This window comes from Panthera onca, chromosome B2 (genome assembly GCF_046562875.1).
Source record: "Panthera onca isolate mPanOnc1 chromosome B2, mPanOnc1 haplotype 2, whole genome shotgun sequence".
In the NCBI taxonomy this organism is placed as follows: domain Eukaryota; kingdom Metazoa; phylum Chordata; class Mammalia; order Carnivora; family Felidae; genus Panthera; species Panthera onca.
Window position 1 is genome coordinate 103,965,877 of NC_138343.1, and position 18,651 is coordinate 103,984,527.

Sequence of the window (18,651 nt, forward strand, 5' to 3'; positions counted from 1 at the left end):
CATGGGTGGTTCAGTCGGTAAGCTTCCCACTTTCCATTTTGGCTCAGGTCTTGATCTCACAGTTGGTGAGTTCAAGCCCCACGTGAGGCTCTGCACTGACAGCCTAGAGCCTTCTTGGGATTCTCTCTCACCCTCTCTCTCTGTCCTTTCCCGCTCACACTCTCTCTCTCTCTCTCAAAAGAAATAAAATAAACATTTTAAAAAAATAATAGTCATTTCCAGTGTAAATAAAGATAGAACACTTAGATTAAAATATATTTTCAAGAAAAGCCTTTGCCTTAATATTTTAAAGAACAGAGAAATAGAAATTTAAAAAAAATTAGTTGCATTTGAATCAAGATAAGTAACGGCATTGTAACAAGTGGCACAATTAAAAGAAGGTATTTTTTTTTTTAATTTTTCTTTTCTTTTTAAATAGGTTCCATGCCCAATGTGGGGGTTGAACTCATGACCCTGAGGTCAAGAGTTGCATGCTCTACTGACTCAACCAGTCAGGCACTGCTAAAAGAAGTCTTTTTTATCCTTCTTGTTGCATACATAAATGAATCATGTATAAATACACTCACATGTAATTGTGCAATATAAGTATTATTAAAGGGTATAATATAGAAATACTCATTTCTTTAGAGACAAATACCTCACAGTGGCACCTTCAAAGTATAGAATCGGGCTAATCGGCTTTGTTTACCACTTTCTGAATCTATTATTAAATGCAGATTTTGAAAAACAATTAAAAGCCATAATATCCTTTGCTCTGAAATTGTGTGGACCATAAAAGTTAAATGTGATTTGGTTAATATCAAACAACTTTACCTTTCACATATAGTACAATATAAGCTCTGTTCTAAAATCTCAGAGAATTATTACAAGACAACGTTTAGCTTCTTCCAAGCCAAGCAATTTTAGTTGCTTTTAACCATTTTTCCCTAACATATGATTTCAGGGCTATTATGTTATATGACTTGAATCCCCTGCACAGAAATATACATAACTAGATCCTTAGCGTATGTTTGAGATTTGTTACCCTTTTCTGGAAGAGCCAATTATTTTCCATGAGGATGAAAAAGATGTTACATTGAAGTCTGTTACTTCAGATGACTAACAGATAAACTACCCAGGCAAGAAGAGAAAATGGAAATAATTGGGTGTTTCTTTCCTTATAACTTAATCTTATAACTCCTATGTAGACAGTACCATCTGAGTGCAGACTGAAGTTAAACTTGTAACAGGCTCTGATATTCAGAATTTGTGTGCTATTTTTATTCTTCAATTTATGTCTAAATATAATAAATAATTTAAGAGATTTACCACCACTTCCTTAATATAAAAAAGGAAGAATCTTAAGGAGTTTAATGGGGCAGTGTAGGCAGTAAAAAGATGACACTATGAAAATTAAAATATTGCTGGAGCCACGGATTTAAAAGATTTATAAGTATTCTCTCTTCACCAAGCTTCCCACCAGCTTTTTTTTTTTTTAATCCTACAACACTAAAATTTTGGATCATGTTGGAGACTATAGACCGGAACTTCTCCATAATGATGCCAAGGAAATACAAAAACATCTCCAGATGAGCCCACAGGCAATTCCAATATCCAGGTATAAACCTCATTTATTATTTTTTTTAAGAGTGGACTTTTCCAACAGGAGAACACAATAACACAATTTGAGTAAGTACCTACATTATCACCATTCCAGTTCACATAATGTGTCTTTGCAAAGAGTCCTAAAAAGTCATCACAAACACACTATAAGACAGGCTTTTGGTCCAGAAACCATATGCTCAACCAGACTATGAGAAACCTTATTGCAGATAGGGCATATGTTTGACAAAGCCATGGATCACCAGCTGGGCCCTGCTTCCTCAAGGAAGCTCTAGCTGTGTGACATTATGGCATCCTTCCAAGGGCAAGGGTTCCCTCTGGGCCATCAGAGAATCAAAAGAGTGTAGGCCCCTTGTGGTTGAGTTGACCCATGTAGTCCCATGCAGACATGTGTTGTGAGTACATGTTGTGAGTTGGCCTAGCCTGATAACTTCCCCACACTTGTTCTTCAGTGTCCTTTAAGACTCCCCCACAGCCCAGTTTGTAGATTGCTGGTCACTTTGATTTTACTTTTTTTTGATGATACAATATTCAGGTTCCACAACTATTAGGAATCCATTCTGTGCCTCTTTTGACCTAAGGTAATGTAAACCTATTTCCTTTCTAACCTTCTTAAAAGACGTTTAATGGAATTTTGAATTTTTCCTATTGCAAAAATTCTTAGGCTTTTGTCAAAGGAGATTTGAAATACCACATGAAATGATGTACTCACATCCCTCACCACCACCTCCAAATAACTGAATTACATAAATAAAACATTACATAGAAAGTGCTTTGCTACAATTTATGGGAGGTAAATTTAACAAGAACTGGCTCATTGTAGGAAAATTCAACTTATCTTTTCCTGATCTTTTTATTCTATACAGGAAAAGAAATTTATGTCAGCTTAAAAAAAATCTATTACTGCTTCTCATAACTGAATCCATTATTTTTCTCTATGATCCATCAGGCAAAAACAAGAATAATAGATTGCTTTGACAGAACCTTGAACATAAATGTCTCTAAGAATCAAATGTAGTAAGTAAAATGGGTTTCAGGTGTTATTAAAACGAGAGGATAACCTTCTTTATATGTTTCAAAATCAGATCTTACTTAGAAATTTATATAAGACAAATTATATAGTAGTTGAATTTTCACAATTAGACTCTGACTTTAAATAAAGTTGTCTTATACATAGTCAATTGATTTAAATAATTAGTGCTGACCTTAGCTTACAACTATTTTCTATTTATAAAAAAGTCAAAAGTCTCTATTATTGTTAGCTCTACATGACCCATTTTAGTCAGAGAAGTTTGAATGTCTGTATATACACCTACTTAAATCTCAGGGGATTTTCTCCTTAATGGATACCTACCCAGCATCTAATTTTATTCAGATAAGTCAACCTCCCAACTTGTCTCCAGAAAAAATGGTCACATTCCCAGCTTGAGTGGCACAACTTCTGCCAAGCCAATCAGCACATAACATTTACGTTAAGTCTATCATTCATCCAGGGAAGGGCATATGACCCCGATTTGCCTGAACATAAAAAGAATGGTTTTTATGCACGCTAAAAATGCATAGAGAGATATTTCCCATTTTCTGGATGAGGAGAAAAGAGCAGGGAGCCCCAGCTGCTACCAAGCCATCTGTGACTATGAGAATGAGGACAACGTTGGTGACACAGGAGAGGATGGGAATAACATGAGTCCTGTCAACATCACTAAAGTGCTAGCGGTCAGGTACCTAGAGCCCTCTCTACCTCCAGCCTTCCAGTCGGAGCTCACACATAGTGCTTCATCCACTTTGAATGTGGGTTTCTGTGATGGTTTAAATATGCTCCTCTTCTGCTTTAAAGATGAGAAAATATACTCGAAATCTTCTGTTTCCTCATGGCTTGTTTCATTCATATTACTTTATGGCAGAAGATCTTTGTATATCTCCTTGATTTTGAAACTACCTTTGAGAACCCTCCCTCATCATCTAATGAAGCACAAAATTTGATACACCCATTGCTTAAGAAGACAGTAACATTCTTACAAAGGTTAATGCCATTTAAGATGAGTAAAAACCCATTTGTCTTACCAGACAAAAATACAGTTTCATAACCAAGGTCAGACATTATTTCTAGCCTCTAGATCTAAAACCAAGCTTGACCTATATTGTAGTCAATTTAAAACTCCAGCCTATATGTCATAGGCCCATTTTTTAAAAATTATTCAGAAACCCAAGCTATAGCAATCCTACTACTCTCTTCTCATTTTCCTAAACTATTTTATACTCATTTCTCGATTTCGCGGGCTATTAGATGTTTTTCACCTATTTCCAGAGATAATAACTCATCTGCCTTGCAATCTGATTCTTAACATTAGGAGATTAAAACTAACGTAGATGATTCTCAGATGACACATACTGAGGTAAAGAAAAATCCCATGATTTCCTTCTACAAAATGTGAGAAATTTTAATTCTTTTTCTCAACAGCTGCTTCATTATTTTATGCATAGGAAAAAAAAATATGTGCAATTACTCCAAGTACAATCAAGTCATCTAACATGGCTTTACCTTCATTGTAGTTACAGGATATTTTAAAAGAGAAAAAAAAAATCTCAAAGCACAGGTCCTGCTGTGCAGCAAAGCAATCAGATTCCTTCATAATAACATCCTGATGGGATTCAGCAAACCGAGGAATAATGAATAACCACTTTAATCAGGTTAAACAGGAAAATGCTACAACAGTCACTGAGTAAAAATTGACTATCATCTGTTGATCCTCTTGATAGGTGATTCAAACAATAAATACAAATGTAAGTATTTTTAAAAAAGAAAAATAACTGGATTTAGTGTGCTTGATTTTGCCAGACAGTGATAAAATATCATCATAGACTGTCCAGCAGTGTGGGCCAGTCGATAAAATGAACATATAATCTTTTTCATAATACATGGCCAAGTTGACCCTATCACTTGAATGTGTCAAGGTAAGCTCTTTTCACAGTTGATTAATAAGCTTTATTTCTGGACTGATTATTGAACTTTTTTGCTACTTCATTATTTAATGTTCCTTTCCGTGTTCATCTTACGAAGTTATTTGCCTCTGAATATGAAAATTCTGTTTCATAATAGTCTTCAAGTTTCCATTGCAATGTCTCAAAGGTTGGCCGTTCTTTAGGCTCTGCATTCCAGCATTCCAACATGATGTTGTAGAATTCTTGTGGACAGTTAGGTGGTTGAGGGAGTCTGTAGTTTTGACCCAACAACTGGATTACCTGAGCACCTGTCATGCCTAAATAATACAGAATGGGACCAACAAAAGACAAGTTAAAGATCAGGGTCTTAAATTCAGAGATAATTATACTCCAGATTACAAAGCAAACTGATTTCCTTGGTGAGACTATGAGGTCTACCATCCCCTTCCCAGACTGCAGAGATTAAACTAAATCTTGCAGCAAATAATGTCTATAAGACTGCAATTTAAGAGCAAAGGATACAGAGGCAATAAACCACCTCATTAATGCAAATCATCATCATCAAATTTTATCTATTATGCTCCCACAGGCACATGGTGTGGTCAGCCTCATAACTCTGCCCGCTAAGCCTGGCCAAAGCAGTTAAAGTCACACCTAAGTAAGTGACCTGCAGCAGAAAGGCCCATTTCAGGATTAATTACTCACCACTATAAGGTATTTTGCCATAAGTAATGATTTCATAAAGAAGGATTCCAAATGACCACACATCGGACTTAATGCTGAATTTATTAGCACGAATGGCTTCAGGTGCAGTCCACTTCACTGGCAGCTTTACTTCGTGTTTGGATTCATAGATGTCTTCGTTATCTACCTGTTAATGCATTTAGGAATCAAGCCACATTCCAGTGATATATATATATATATTTTTTTTTTCTACCCTCATTGATCTGTAACCTGCTTCACATTAAAATTTAGCGGGAAAAGATTCAAAATGAGCTTAGGTCAATTGATGATTACAGTAGCAAATTCCAAATCTGGCTTATAAGACTGAGGAATCTATGAGAAGTTATTAATGCAATGTCATATAAGGGCCTACTATGTGCTAAAAATAGCATTGGCAGGAGCACTCTACTACACTTGAGAGAATTCATGTGTGATGGTATTTAGCAACTGGTCTTCAGCAAATAAAAAAAGAACAACAAAAAAATAATGAAAGCAAAGCCTGTCTGTTTTCAAACTTACTGCTGGTATTGAAGAGCCGAGTTTAATAATTACCACATTACCACTTTCTAATACTGAAAAGTAGGATCCAAATGATTTAAATTAATATATCAACTCACTGGGGTTCTAATTAATTTATCAAGAAAAGAGATGATGAATTCATGAAGATCAAAAAAGAATCACTTATATGTTGTGTTTCATGTTCCACATCCATATTTTTAGGGCACAATGTAGAAATTGAAAATGAGGAGAAAAACACCTAATACTGTATCTCTTATATAAGTTTCTTTTGGCCTGATGTCATGAAATGAGGGGAGGGGCGGAATTAAAAAGCCAATGATTACTGAAGAATTCTGGCAGCATGAAATTTTAGTTGGCATAAAGTAAGCAAAGGGGGATGGGGTAACTATAGAAAATGTGATGCCTTTTGTAAGGAAAACAGAGACAGACAGCCAGAGGCTTACTGGTACTGAAAAATGGATCATTACTTCAGCCACAAACTTAATCACATACTTTCCCATCTGGGTGGGCATCATTTTCTCTGTTTTTTTCTCCTTGGTGAAGAAATAGAAACAGCAGGTAGTTTATCTGTAAGGCTTTAGGCTACCACACAACTGTGGACAAAGATTGTGGACCACACAACTTGGACAAAGATTATTTTGAAGAATAACAGCAAATCTATTAGACTACTAGTATGTTGTTAGTCTTTTAACCCATGACAAAACCTAAATAGAACAAAACAAAATTCACCTTAAAAACCCTTGCAAGTCCAAAATCTGCAACTTTGTAGATATTATGTTCACCAACAAGGACATTTCTGGCAGCCAGATCTCTATGGATGTAGTTCTGGGACTCCAAATAAGCCATTCCAGAGGCAACCTGTGCTGCCATGTCTACCTGCTGGGTCAGGTGGATTTTTGTTCCAGCATCATCTGAGCAATAAGAGAAAGTCAAAGGTTTACTTTGGAGAACATTTGAATTATTAAAGTGAATTCTGAGAATGACGATGAATGAGCTACCAGTGGGCTTAAGTGCCATAGCACCGATCTGTTGAGCAAGAAACATAATACAAACTATTCATTTCCTGTGAAGGGCAACAATTTTCAAAGTCCAAACACATTCCAAGGCTGTGGCCCTCCCTCCCCTAAAGGAACACTACACTGAGAAAGAAACAGCAGTATCACATGATTCAAACACAGCTATAAATACCTGAAAGAGTCCAGGTATTGTCATTTTCCATAGCACGCACCACTGACTCATCTCTTCATGGAAATTATTTACTTGGTTGCCTCTAGATTTCCTTCAAACATTGCACAGTTTGTTTTAGTCCTTGACGCTGTAAAATAATACTAATTTGCATGGCTGAGCCAATGAAAATTTCTCATTCTTCCATCATATTGTTCTTAGAAATCAGTTCAGTAACAAAAATGAAGACTCTATCAGTAGTTATAAAATGTGTGTGTTACATTTGTACTTCATTAAGCTTGATGCACTTTTTTCGTTTCCCTTTTTAAGCCTGTTAATCCTAGAGATGGTTTGCTCATCTCTCCAGGCATGGACATGCCTTTGATAGACACAGTTTCTCCCACTACTCATAATCAGAAAATTATGCAGGAGAGTCAGTTTGGCCATTAGTAGAGAGGTTAGTTTTACTATGTGGGGACTTTGTGCAATGCGGTCAGCCATCCTGGATACTGTTTAGCTGCTCTACTGGTTAGTAGATGTCTTCAGATTTCTGGAGAATTAAAAGGTCTCATAAAAATCCAAACTATCATCATCCCTGACCGAATAAGCCAAATATTACCAAGAGTGTGTTGGATTCATGGTCAAGAGTCTTAGGCACAACTTCTGACTTGAGAGGCAACTGAAGCTCAGGTGTTGGAAAACTGGCTTGAAGTTAGAGTACCAGAATCTGGATCAGGGCTTTCACAGGGCTCACATTTCTTCCTAACCTTAGGCAAGCCGCTTAACACTCCTGTGCCTCAGTGTTTCCATCTATGTTGTGGTAATTGTAATTACCTTATGGTATTGGTTGTTAAAATGAGTTAATACATGTAAGGCACTTAAAGCAGAGCCTGGCACCTAGAAAGAACCAGGTAAACCCTACCTGTTTTTATTCTCATTGCTGCTGCCTAACTGGAATTAAACAGTTTAAGCTTTGTCACGGTAGAGATACATATGGATTACTCAAACGGAAATGTCTAAATGAAGACATGCACAAGGGTCTGGAGCTCAGGAGAGAGCACGCAGCTAAAGATGTCAACTTAACAATCACAGTTGATGAGTAGGAGTTAAACATTAAAAGTGGGCGAGACTGCTGGGAAGTGACAGAATCATGAGAAACATCAACATTTAGGGTGGGCAGAGGAAGATAAATCTGCACGAAAACTGAGAGGAATCAGTTAAAAGAATGAAAGAAGAACCAGAAGAGAACACCCTAACAGTCAAAGGTTTTGAGAAGGTCACCACCGTTGCCAAATTCCACAAGTAAGTCCAGCAAGGTAAGAACTGAATGCCTTAGTGACAGGATGAACAACTTCACTGGAGATGGGGGACAAGGGGTTGAGGGCAGAACGGAAGCTGAGGACATGGAGACAGCAGGAGGAGATGTCAATTTCCAAACCCTAGTCAAGAAAGGAAGACAACAAAAGAGTTGGCAGTTGGCAGAGGAAAGTGTGAATCATGGGAAAGTGATTATCAAGAAATTCATGACTGTGAACGGCTGTCAATGATATGGGACTTAGGGAGTTTCTGGAGTGCTAGCCATGTTCTCACTCTTGATTTATGCAGTGGCTATACCATTATTTACTTGCTCACTCTTAAGTAATGATAAATTATGCCCTATGATGTGTGCTCTTTCCATAATGTATGCTATCTTTTCAATAAAAAATGAAATAAACAGAGTTGAGGAGATTTTTTTTTAACGGTGAAGACCTAAGCACAGTGTGTGTATGTGTATGTGTCGGTAAATACATGTTTATTTTTTAATGCAAGCAGCATATTTTTTTTATTTATTTTTATTTTATTTTATTTTTGAGAGAGAGAGAGAGAGAGAGAGAGAGCACGCGCAAATGAGAGAGAGGGGTAGAGGAAGACAGAGAGAGAATCTTAAGCAGGCTCCACACTCACCATGGAGCCCAACGTGGGGCTCAATTCCACAACCATGAGATCACGACCTGGGCTGAAATCAAGAGTCAGATGCTTAAATAAATGAGCCACCCAGGCACCCCTGCAAGCAGTATATTTAAATAGGATATGCGGTGAAACTAACTTCTCACTGATCCATTTGTCCTCTTCTTCCTGGGCAAACACAGAGGACTATATTCCCCATCTTCCCTAGCAGTTAAATTGGATCATGCCACTAGTTCCGTGCACTGCAATGCGTGCAAGAGAGGATGTCCGTCACTTACAGGCCTAATCCTTAAAATCTCCCGCAGTTTTGTAGCTAGAAGAAATACATTTTGAAATGGCAGAGCCACATGATGAAAGGAGTCTAAATCCCTACGTCACCATCTAAGGAGTGCCACTCAGAAGAGCAGTGTGATGCATATCAAAAATGCATATTTTTACGGCAATGTGCAGAATGAACCTGGACCACTTTCTTACACCACACACACAAATAAACTCAAAATGGATGAAAGACCTAACCATAAGACAGGAAGCCATCAAAACCCTAGAGGAGGCAGGCGCCTGGGTGGCTCCATCAGTTGAATGTCCGACTTTAGTTCAGGTCATGATCTCATGGTTCATGGGCTCAAGCCCTGTGTCAGGTTCTGTGCTGACAGCTCAGAGCCTGGAGCCTGCTTCAGATTCTGTGTCTCCCTCTCTGCCCCTCCCCCCATGTATGCTCTGTCACTTTCTGTCTCTCTCAAAAAAAGAAAAAAAATTTTTTTTATTTTTTAAATCCTAGAGGACAAAACAGGCAACAGCCTCCTTGATCTCGGCCACAGCAACTTCTTACTTGACGTGTCTCCAGAGGCAAGGGAAACAAAAGCAAAAATGAACTATTGGGACCTCATCAAGATAAAAAAAATTCTACACAGCAAAGGAAACAATCAGCAAAACTAAAAGGCAACCAACGGAATGGGAGAAGATATTTGCAAATGACATATCAGATTAAGGGCTAGTATCCGAAATCTATAAAGAACTTATCAAGCTCAACACCCAAAAAACAAATAGTGCAGTGAAAAATGGACAAAAGAGATGAATAGACACTTTTCCAAAGAAGACATCCAGATGGCCAACTGACACATGAAAAAATGCTCAACATCACTCATCATCAGGGAAGTACAAATCTAAACCACAATGAGATACCATCTCACACCTGTCAGGATGGCTAAAATTAACAACTCAAGAAACAACAGATGCTGGTGAGGATGCAGAGAAAGAGGAACCCTTTTGCACTGCTGGTGAGAATGTAAACTGGTGTAGCCACTCTGGAAAACAGTATGGACGTTCCTCAAAAAATTAAAAATAGAACTACCCTATGACCCAGCAATTGCACTACTAGGCATTTATCCAAGGGATACAGGTGTGCTGTTTCAAAGGGGCACATGCACCCCCATGTTTATAGCAGCACTATCAACAATAGCCAAATTACAGGGAGAGCCCAAATGTCCATTGACTGATGAATGGATAAAGAAGATGTGGCAGGGGCGCCTGGGTGGCGCAGTCAGTTAAGCGTCCGACTTCAGCCAGGTCACGATCTCGCGGTCCGTGAGTTCGAGCCCCGCGTCAGGCTCTGGGCTGATGGCTCGGAGCCTGGAGCCTGTTTCCGATTCTGTGTCTCCCTCTCTCTCTGCCCCTCCCCCGTTCATGCTCTGTCTCTCTCTGTCCCAAATATAAATGAAAAACGTTGAAAAAAATTTAAAAAAAAAAAAAAAAAAAAAAAAAAACGCTCCTGTCTACCTCAGTCCACTTTAGTGAACGGTCCATGAGAATGATGAACAACATGCTGGAGCTTGACTTATTTTAAACAGTATGTATATATGCAAAAAAAAAAAAAAATGCAGATATTTATTCTCTTTAAATTTCAGCAGGAAATACTGGACATCAATTACCCTCAATGCTAAAGTTTTTTGGTAAGCCTCTTCTATTTTGGAGAAATTTATTACAAAAAAAATATTCAGCCAAGCTTAGGGTCTACAAAGATGGTTCCATAGAAAACTATGTATGCCATTTCAGCTATCAAATTCAACATCTAATTCTATTACAGTGGATATAAAGTTTTCACTGACCAGCACAATAGTGAAGGAAATCGAGTACTAACATATTTTCTACCCTGAAAGAGTAGAATGGCCTAGGAACTGCCCAGGGGAACCTCAGAACACACTTCTAATGCAACAGTCAGCTGTCAAAACTGATATAAAGGTTCACAATTCTGTGACAATTTACATCCGCAACAAGAAAATATTTTCAACTATGTTCCATCACTTGAGTCTTTCAGCTTATAATATGTATCATGATGGGCTGTTTAAACGTGGCAGATTCATTTTAAGATCACTTTGTTGAATTTAAGCCCTCTTGATTGGGAAGGGATTGTCTGTAATGAGCATCTCTTCATCATTTCTCATGGCTACTAAGTATCTTAGCAAATGAAGGCCTTGGTAAACTTGACCCTGATAGCCCAATCCAGAATATGACAGGGTTTGTGCTCACCCTTGAGTAAAACACATTAACAAACCACAAAAATTCTCAGTGCCAGAGGAGTTCGTAATTAATAAGTGGATCTTGTCAAGCTGACACCAAGAGTCTCAAGACAAGCTCAACCCCAAGTCCTGATCATATTAGGTTTAGAATAGCCCCAGTTAATCTATCCATTAATTTTTTTTTTCATTTATTCGGTCAACACATAATCAGAGCACACTTTCTATGTGCCTGACACTCTTCTATCATTAAAATAAAGAAAAATCTCTGTCCTCAGGGAGTTGTATTTGAGAAGATGCTGACAATAAGCCATATTAAAAAGTCATGCATTGGGATGCCTGGGTGACTCAGTTCAGCATCTGGCTCTTTTTTTTTTTAAGTTTATTTATTTTGAGAGAGAGGAGGAGAAAGAAAATCCCAAGCACACTCTGCAGTGCAGAGCCCAATGTGAGGCTCAAACCCATGAATTGTGAGATCATGACCTGAGCTGAAGTTGGATGCTTAATCAATTGAGCCACCCAGGTGCCCCAATCATCTGGCTCTTGACTTCGGCTTAGGTCATGATCTCACAGTTTGTGAGTTCAAACCCCACATTATGCTCTACGCTGGCAGTGAAGAGCCTACTTAGGATTCTCTTTCTCTCCCTCTCTCTCTCTGCCCCTCCCCAACTCGTGCACTGTTTCTCTCTCTCTCAAAATAAATAAATAAACTTCTTTAAAAAAGCAATGCACTATATGATGATTAACAGCTAAGAAAAAGGAAAACAAAAAAGCAGAAAAGAGGAATACAAAGAGACAGAAGAGGGAGATTAAATTTTAGAATTCAGAGGTTGACCATTGAAAGACTCACTGTAATGGGAATGTCTGAGGAAAGACTTTTCAGAAGTGAGGAAATGAGTACATGGGTAAGTAATGGGAGGGGGGTGGAATTCAGATAGAGGATGGAAAAAGCACAAAGGGCCTGAAGCAAAGCGCACCTGGAAGATATGAAGAGCAGCAAAGGACAGTGCAGCTGACACAGACTGAACAAGGGAGACACTGGGAGAGATGTGGTCAGTGAGGTAATGGAAAGCTGGGCCATGTAGGACCTTATGGGTTATATAGAGAAAACCAGTGAGTCACAGAAGGCTTTGAGCTGAGGGGGGAACACAATCTGATTTACCTTTTAACAGGCTCTCTCCACCTCCTGTGTTGAGTGGAGACTGAAGGGAGCAAGAACTAAACAAGGGAGACCATTTAAGAGACTGTTGCCTAATCCAGGAAGGAGTTGATTCAGCTTAGACCAGGGTAGGAGTGCTGAGAGGTGACAAAATCTTGGATATATTTGGAAAGAAGCCAATGGGGTTTTCAGATTAGTTAGATAGAAACTGTGAGAAGTACAGATGATCAAGAGATTAGGCCTGAGTGTTGACATTGTCAAAGATGGGAAGACCACAAGAGTAGCAGATTACTGGGGATACATAAGATCAGTTTTGGACATGGCTGTTTTGAGACTTTTTAATAGACACCTGGAGTAGAAAATTCCAGCTTTTCACAAACATTTTTTTTCCTCCTTGCAACCACTTTAAAGAATTGTACTTCCCTATTCCTTTTGACTTGATTTGACCAAATGAAAAAGGGCACAGAAGTTATCTCTGCATCTCCTGGTTGGAACTCGAAGAGCCAGAATGGGATTAGTCCCATCCCTTTCCCTGCCAAGATGATCAAAACACCTGAGCGACCAACCAATCTATTTTGCACACATAGCATGAGCAAGAAATAAGTGCCTCTGGGATTTGGGAGAGGGGAGTGTTGCTGCATCATACCTATGTTATCCAGAGAACGGTTCAAGTAGAGTAGTCAAGAAAGCAGTTGGATTTATGATTCTGAAGTAATGGAGGGATGTAGTTTCAGGAGTCTTTGATACATAAATATTTAACATTGAAACTGACTGTGCTTAGCAAGTAACTGGTGATGTTACAAAATTCCAAGAGGTCTGAGAGATAAGAGAAATCACACAGATGGGAGAAGAACCAACAAAAAAGATAGGAGGAAAAGCCATTGAGTGAAGTGTCCTGGAGGCCAAATGAAGAGGTATTTCCAAAGGGAAAGAGTGTCCATTGAAATAAATGCTAACAGGTCTGAAGACTGAGAATTGAGTATTAGACTTGAAACTGTGCCCTTGACAAATCATTTTTGTTAAAGATGGACCCAAGATAATGACTGTACTTTTGTCCCAGGGAATAAGGCAAAGGGGGCAATGGCTGAGGTTAGTTTTTCCACGGTGGCTAACATATTCTGATACTGTTAAATTTGAAATCCTTATGCAAAGGAGCTAGGCATAATTTTTAACAGCATTTAACAGGCCCAGGTCCTTTGTTCTTCCCCAGTTTTGCAATTTAATACTGCCAGCTTCACAAGTCACCCTGAAATCAGAGAATACTCTTATCTTTCTAATATCTTTGTTACATTATTCTCACCTCCCTTTACCTCTGCACGTTCTATCAATCCCACTCTGACATTTCAGGAAAGCAATAGAAAAAGTCTCTTTTTTTAAGCATGAATTATTCTCTCAGTACTTGATCTCCACTACTTTGAACATCTCATTTTAATACTCATTATATTGTTGCTTATTAAATTATTCATTTGCAATAAACATCAAAATTTCACAATGCCCTTAAGTCTTCTCTGACTACAGGAAGCAGATGTAGAAATAAAGCAATTGTATATTTCTGCTTTTTAGTCTGAAATTTCTAATGCTGCCTAGCAGTGGAAGTATATTAAACACCAACAAGTATGATGTTAACACTGGCAAAGGAAAAAGAATGAGGGTACCTTTCCCTCTCTTTCCCCAAAAGTATCCCATGTTCCCTAATTCTGAGCCATAGAACAAATTGGCCCGTGACTGATAATGTTCCATTAGTTATTGCAGGAAACAAAGCATCACGCCAAACACCTATTCTTCAATTTTCTACATTACATTTACGTACTCTGATATGTCTGTTGCGAACAATTTGTTCTTCACTACATAAATATTTTCCCTCCCTTTGAGCACACGGTATATATCCTATTAAAAACTAGTTGAGCCATTCATTCTCACAGATATACACATAGTAAATATCCTTTGGGTTATAGAAGGCTTGCTAAATTGACATTTATAGGACTAGTTAAACTAAATCCCTCCTTTCTTCCTTTTATTAAGTCTTTAGCTTACTTTGGAGATATTCCTGCAGACTTCCATGTCTCATCAACTCTGTAATAATATAAATTGGATCTTCTAAAGTGCAAACAGCATAAAGCTGGATAAGCTTTGGATGTCTTAGGTTCTTCATTATCTGTGCCTCCCTCAGGAAGTCATTTGGATCCATTGAACCTGAAACAAGAAGAGGAGGAAATCACTTTCTGTTATTGAGGCATTCCTATCCTCACAGCAGTCTGGTGGGAATCACCAAGATTGCTTCCTGCTTCTCAGTAAAATAAGAGCATTGGTGTCACAAATCTTCAGATTTATCAAAGAAGAGAATCAGTCCACCCAGGGCAACCTAATAACTGATGTGTTGGTGCATCAAGGGTGTGTAATTTATGTGTTATGACCTGTAGGTGAGGAGAGGTTGATTCAGGTCCATATGAGAAATGAAGGAAAAAGGAGAGACTGGCAGTCTAACTGATAAAACAAGGCAAGCAAATTAAGAGCACGAAAAGAAGGCATTCTATTAACATGAATGCTGGAGGACACTGAATGGTTAATTACTGCAGCCAGAGCTTTTTGGTCCAGGATCCAGGGAAGACTGATAGCTGCCCTGTCCTTGGTACCCACTGTGGGAACAGCTGGATAACAATCCTGAAGCCATGACATTCTGCCATATTTATGTCCTTAATTCTGTAGGGACATATGGTATAGGCCAAATAGAAAATATTCAAGGGCTACACCCAAAACTGAGTGTTTTTTTGCACTAGTCTTTTATGTCTGACTTGAAATTGATCTTCAACATTTTCTCCTATGTTAATACTTCCATAAGTCAGACTCTTAATAGATTAACCAAATGATAAGGGAGAAGTATTGGGACCTATTTTGAAGACTCACCTACAATTAAATTGTATTTTAATGGTTCAACTCTTACCTTGCAAAGTGCCACGTAGTTAATAACAAAATCTAAGAAGAGGAAGGATACCTGGAGTTTACACTTTACCGATAATTTTCAGAAATCTTTCATTATTTTTAAAGATATGATGTATCAGAGGCATTGCTGTAATCGAAGGAATGCTGTCATTTCATATCTCAGTATTCACTATGGATAGTGCAAATATCATTTCCACTGATGCTCAAAGAGACTGTCCCATTCATCAGTATCTCATGATGAAGACTTCACAACTGATATTTGAACCCAGGCATGGATAAGCTTTGACATTCTAAAATAGCAGTCTGACTTATTTATTAATATGAAGTCAAGACGAGTTCCATGTGACTTGCAGATCATTTCACATAAACCATTTAGGCAGTCTAGCCTTTGGTATTCCCTTGAGAGTCTAGAAGTTCAGAACACAGGCTTGATTAAACTCCAGATTCTGGTCAAATACTAGCTCACTGGGTAATCTTCAGCGAGTTACCAAACATCTCCAAACTTCACTTCTTCATCTGTATAACATGGCTAATAACCCTACTGATACCATAAAATCATTATCAGGAAATTGCAATAACAGGAACATATATGTTCAATGACTGTAGGCCATTATTTGTATTATTATTAATAAGCATATTCTAGGAAAAACCAAATAGATCAACTGTATTTTTTTCACAGACTGAGGAGAGGAAGGGGCAAGGACTTACTGAGGAAGAATAGAGAAAAATGACCTATTCTTATTTCCATCATGATCTTCTGTACTTCCTCAATTCCATCCCTATCATTGGAATTGGAATTATCTACATAATCAAAGAGGATTAAAATTTCGAATCATAGTGGCAAAATGGAGCTGAGAATAAAAGAGGCACCCAAACCATAATGAAGGGCTTTCTTCTTGTTAAATTTAGTTTGGCCTATGGTCAAATATGGATATAGTGGGATTCTTCCCACCACACTCTCAACATAATCTGATTCATTAAGTTTCCAGTGATAATAGTCGCCATTCAGGCAATTTATATACACAATATGTTTCCACTCTAATGCTTTGGTAGCCATCAGATTTGTGAAATGCAGGACACTCGAATCATTGCCAAATCAGACTACCCACAGGACCTGAAAAACCACGGTACATCAGGAGCCTCTGCAGGTGAAGGATGCTTAGAGCACTCCATGGCTACGCTGGTTGCAGCTGACCAGCTACACAGCAGAGACCCAATTTCAAGTCAGCTAGTAATGCAGCATTAAATATTAATTTTGCCTGTCAAAGCTACTATGGGAGTTGATTTCAGGCTCGTCTTTATTGCGTGGTAGTCTGCTAAGCAATAAATAGCTGCTAAGATTGATTAATGGCCCCAGTGAAGTGAAGACATTTAACCAATCACCAAAGCTGTTTGCTGCTATTACACTGTAAATCAATAATAATTATTCCTGTTGGAGAGAAAACTATCGTGGCACTTTTTTTTTAATATAAGAAAAGTGATTTTTTTTTTTTTGTTCTTTTTTGACCTCCAGAAGGCCTTCCTTGGAGAGCAGTGTTAGGAAGAATAGCTAGCTACTTCGTTTTGAGAAAAGAATGATTAGATTGAACGATAAAGTTTAGGCTCAAGTGTCAACGAGATTACGATTCAAAATAATATATATGCAGTGATTGTGAAAATCTCGGGTGCTGGAATAGATCATTCTCACCTGGAGTGCTCACACGGCATCAGCCACTTAAAAGTGCTTCTCCATCACTTCATGAGGCAGGTGTAAATGCCTGACAGACGTCCTGCACTAGCGAATCTGCACTTCCGTGGACATCTGTCAGCATCCCCATTGAAGCTAACATTCATTAAGAACTCACTGCATATATTTTATGTACGTTGACTCAATTTGTCCTCATAAAACTCTATGAAGTAGGAACTATTATAATCCCCACTTCCAGATGAGGAGATTCAAAAGATTAATACATTGTCCAGTGTCCCAGAGGGCAGAGGCAAGGTTGAACTCAGTTCTGTTTTATACTAAACTTTATGCTCTTACTATTACACCAGAGGGGCCCAGACTTTCTTGGTTCATGGCATCCTCTTTGTCTCAGTAACTTTTTTCATGATATGCCCTTAAGCCAAAATGAATACCTAAGAGTTCTATTGATTATTTGGTTAAATCAAAGCAACTTTAAAAGTATTTGTGTTCTAACAACTTAATACCCATTTAAAAAAGTAATACAGAGAAATTTTTGTGTGGCTCTTGAATGTGAGCCCAGTCACCACCACAAACCCAGTTTCACAAAGATATGATGTCACCAAAGGAATGGTGCTATCCAGCAGCACCCAGGTGCTCAAGTTCTGCCATCAGGAGGCTTTCAAAACCCTTAAGAATTCTGGTTAAGTAAAGAATGAAGGTCCCCTAGAGAACTAATTTCTAGCCTCTAGTTATTATTCTTACCTATGTTATTAGATGTAGATATGAGGCGACTACAGTAACGCTGTACTTTCTCCCCTGGGGTGTGATGCAATAGTGATAGATGTGAGTTCAGATCCTAGCTCTTCCATTTATTGACCTTATAATAATAATAATAACAGTAATAATAATAATTAAAATAAAAAGTTTTTCTTGGTCACTTACTATGAACCAGACATTATTCAAAGCATTTCCACTAATGACCCAGTTTAATCTTCATAATAATCCTTATTATTACTAATAAGGGTTGGCCTTATTAGTATCTCTTTTTTGCAAATGATAGAACTGAGGCACAGAGTAGTTTAAAATTTACTCAAGATCATATGACTAGTACATTTCAGGAAAGTTACTTAATCTTTTTAAATTTTCTTATCTCACTTTTAAAATGGAAGAGATAATGCCTGCCTGAATAAATATTATTTTAGTACACTCACTTTTAATTTCCACGATAGGAAAAAGGAAGATGGAAGAAAAAATAGTTCCTACATTTCCAAATATGAGGTCTTTTAGATGGACCATTTTACCTTTTAACCATAAACAATTAGTATTTAATAAAATTGTTTCTCCCTGAAGATCTCCAAGGTTCTATTGATTTAAGTATTGTTCTAAGTACTTCCAGTAAAGTCACCTTTTTAAGAGTTTATTTTATTTATTTTAAGAGAGAGAGAGAGAAACTCGTGTATGCGTGGGGGAGGGGC

The 18,651-nt window shown here is 37.9% G+C and overlaps 1 protein-coding gene across 1 annotated transcript in view; it reads right to left on the reverse strand.

The window, feature by feature from the left end:
- Positions 1-407: 407 nt before the first annotated feature.
- Positions 408-18,651, reverse strand: part of FRK (fyn related Src family tyrosine kinase) — a 107,905-nt gene continuing 89,661 nt past the window's right edge. Inside the window, exons 5-8 of the mRNA XM_060616447.2 lie at positions 14,605-14,763; positions 6,517-6,698; positions 5,251-5,416; positions 408-4,862 (exon numbers count right to left, since the gene is read on the reverse strand). Coding sequence (XP_060472430.1) covers positions 4,651-4,862; positions 5,251-5,416; positions 6,517-6,698; positions 14,605-14,763 — 719 coding nt within the window. The 3' untranslated portion in view covers positions 408-4,650. The remainder of the gene's footprint in view (positions 4,863-5,250; positions 5,417-6,516; positions 6,699-14,604; positions 14,764-18,651) is intronic.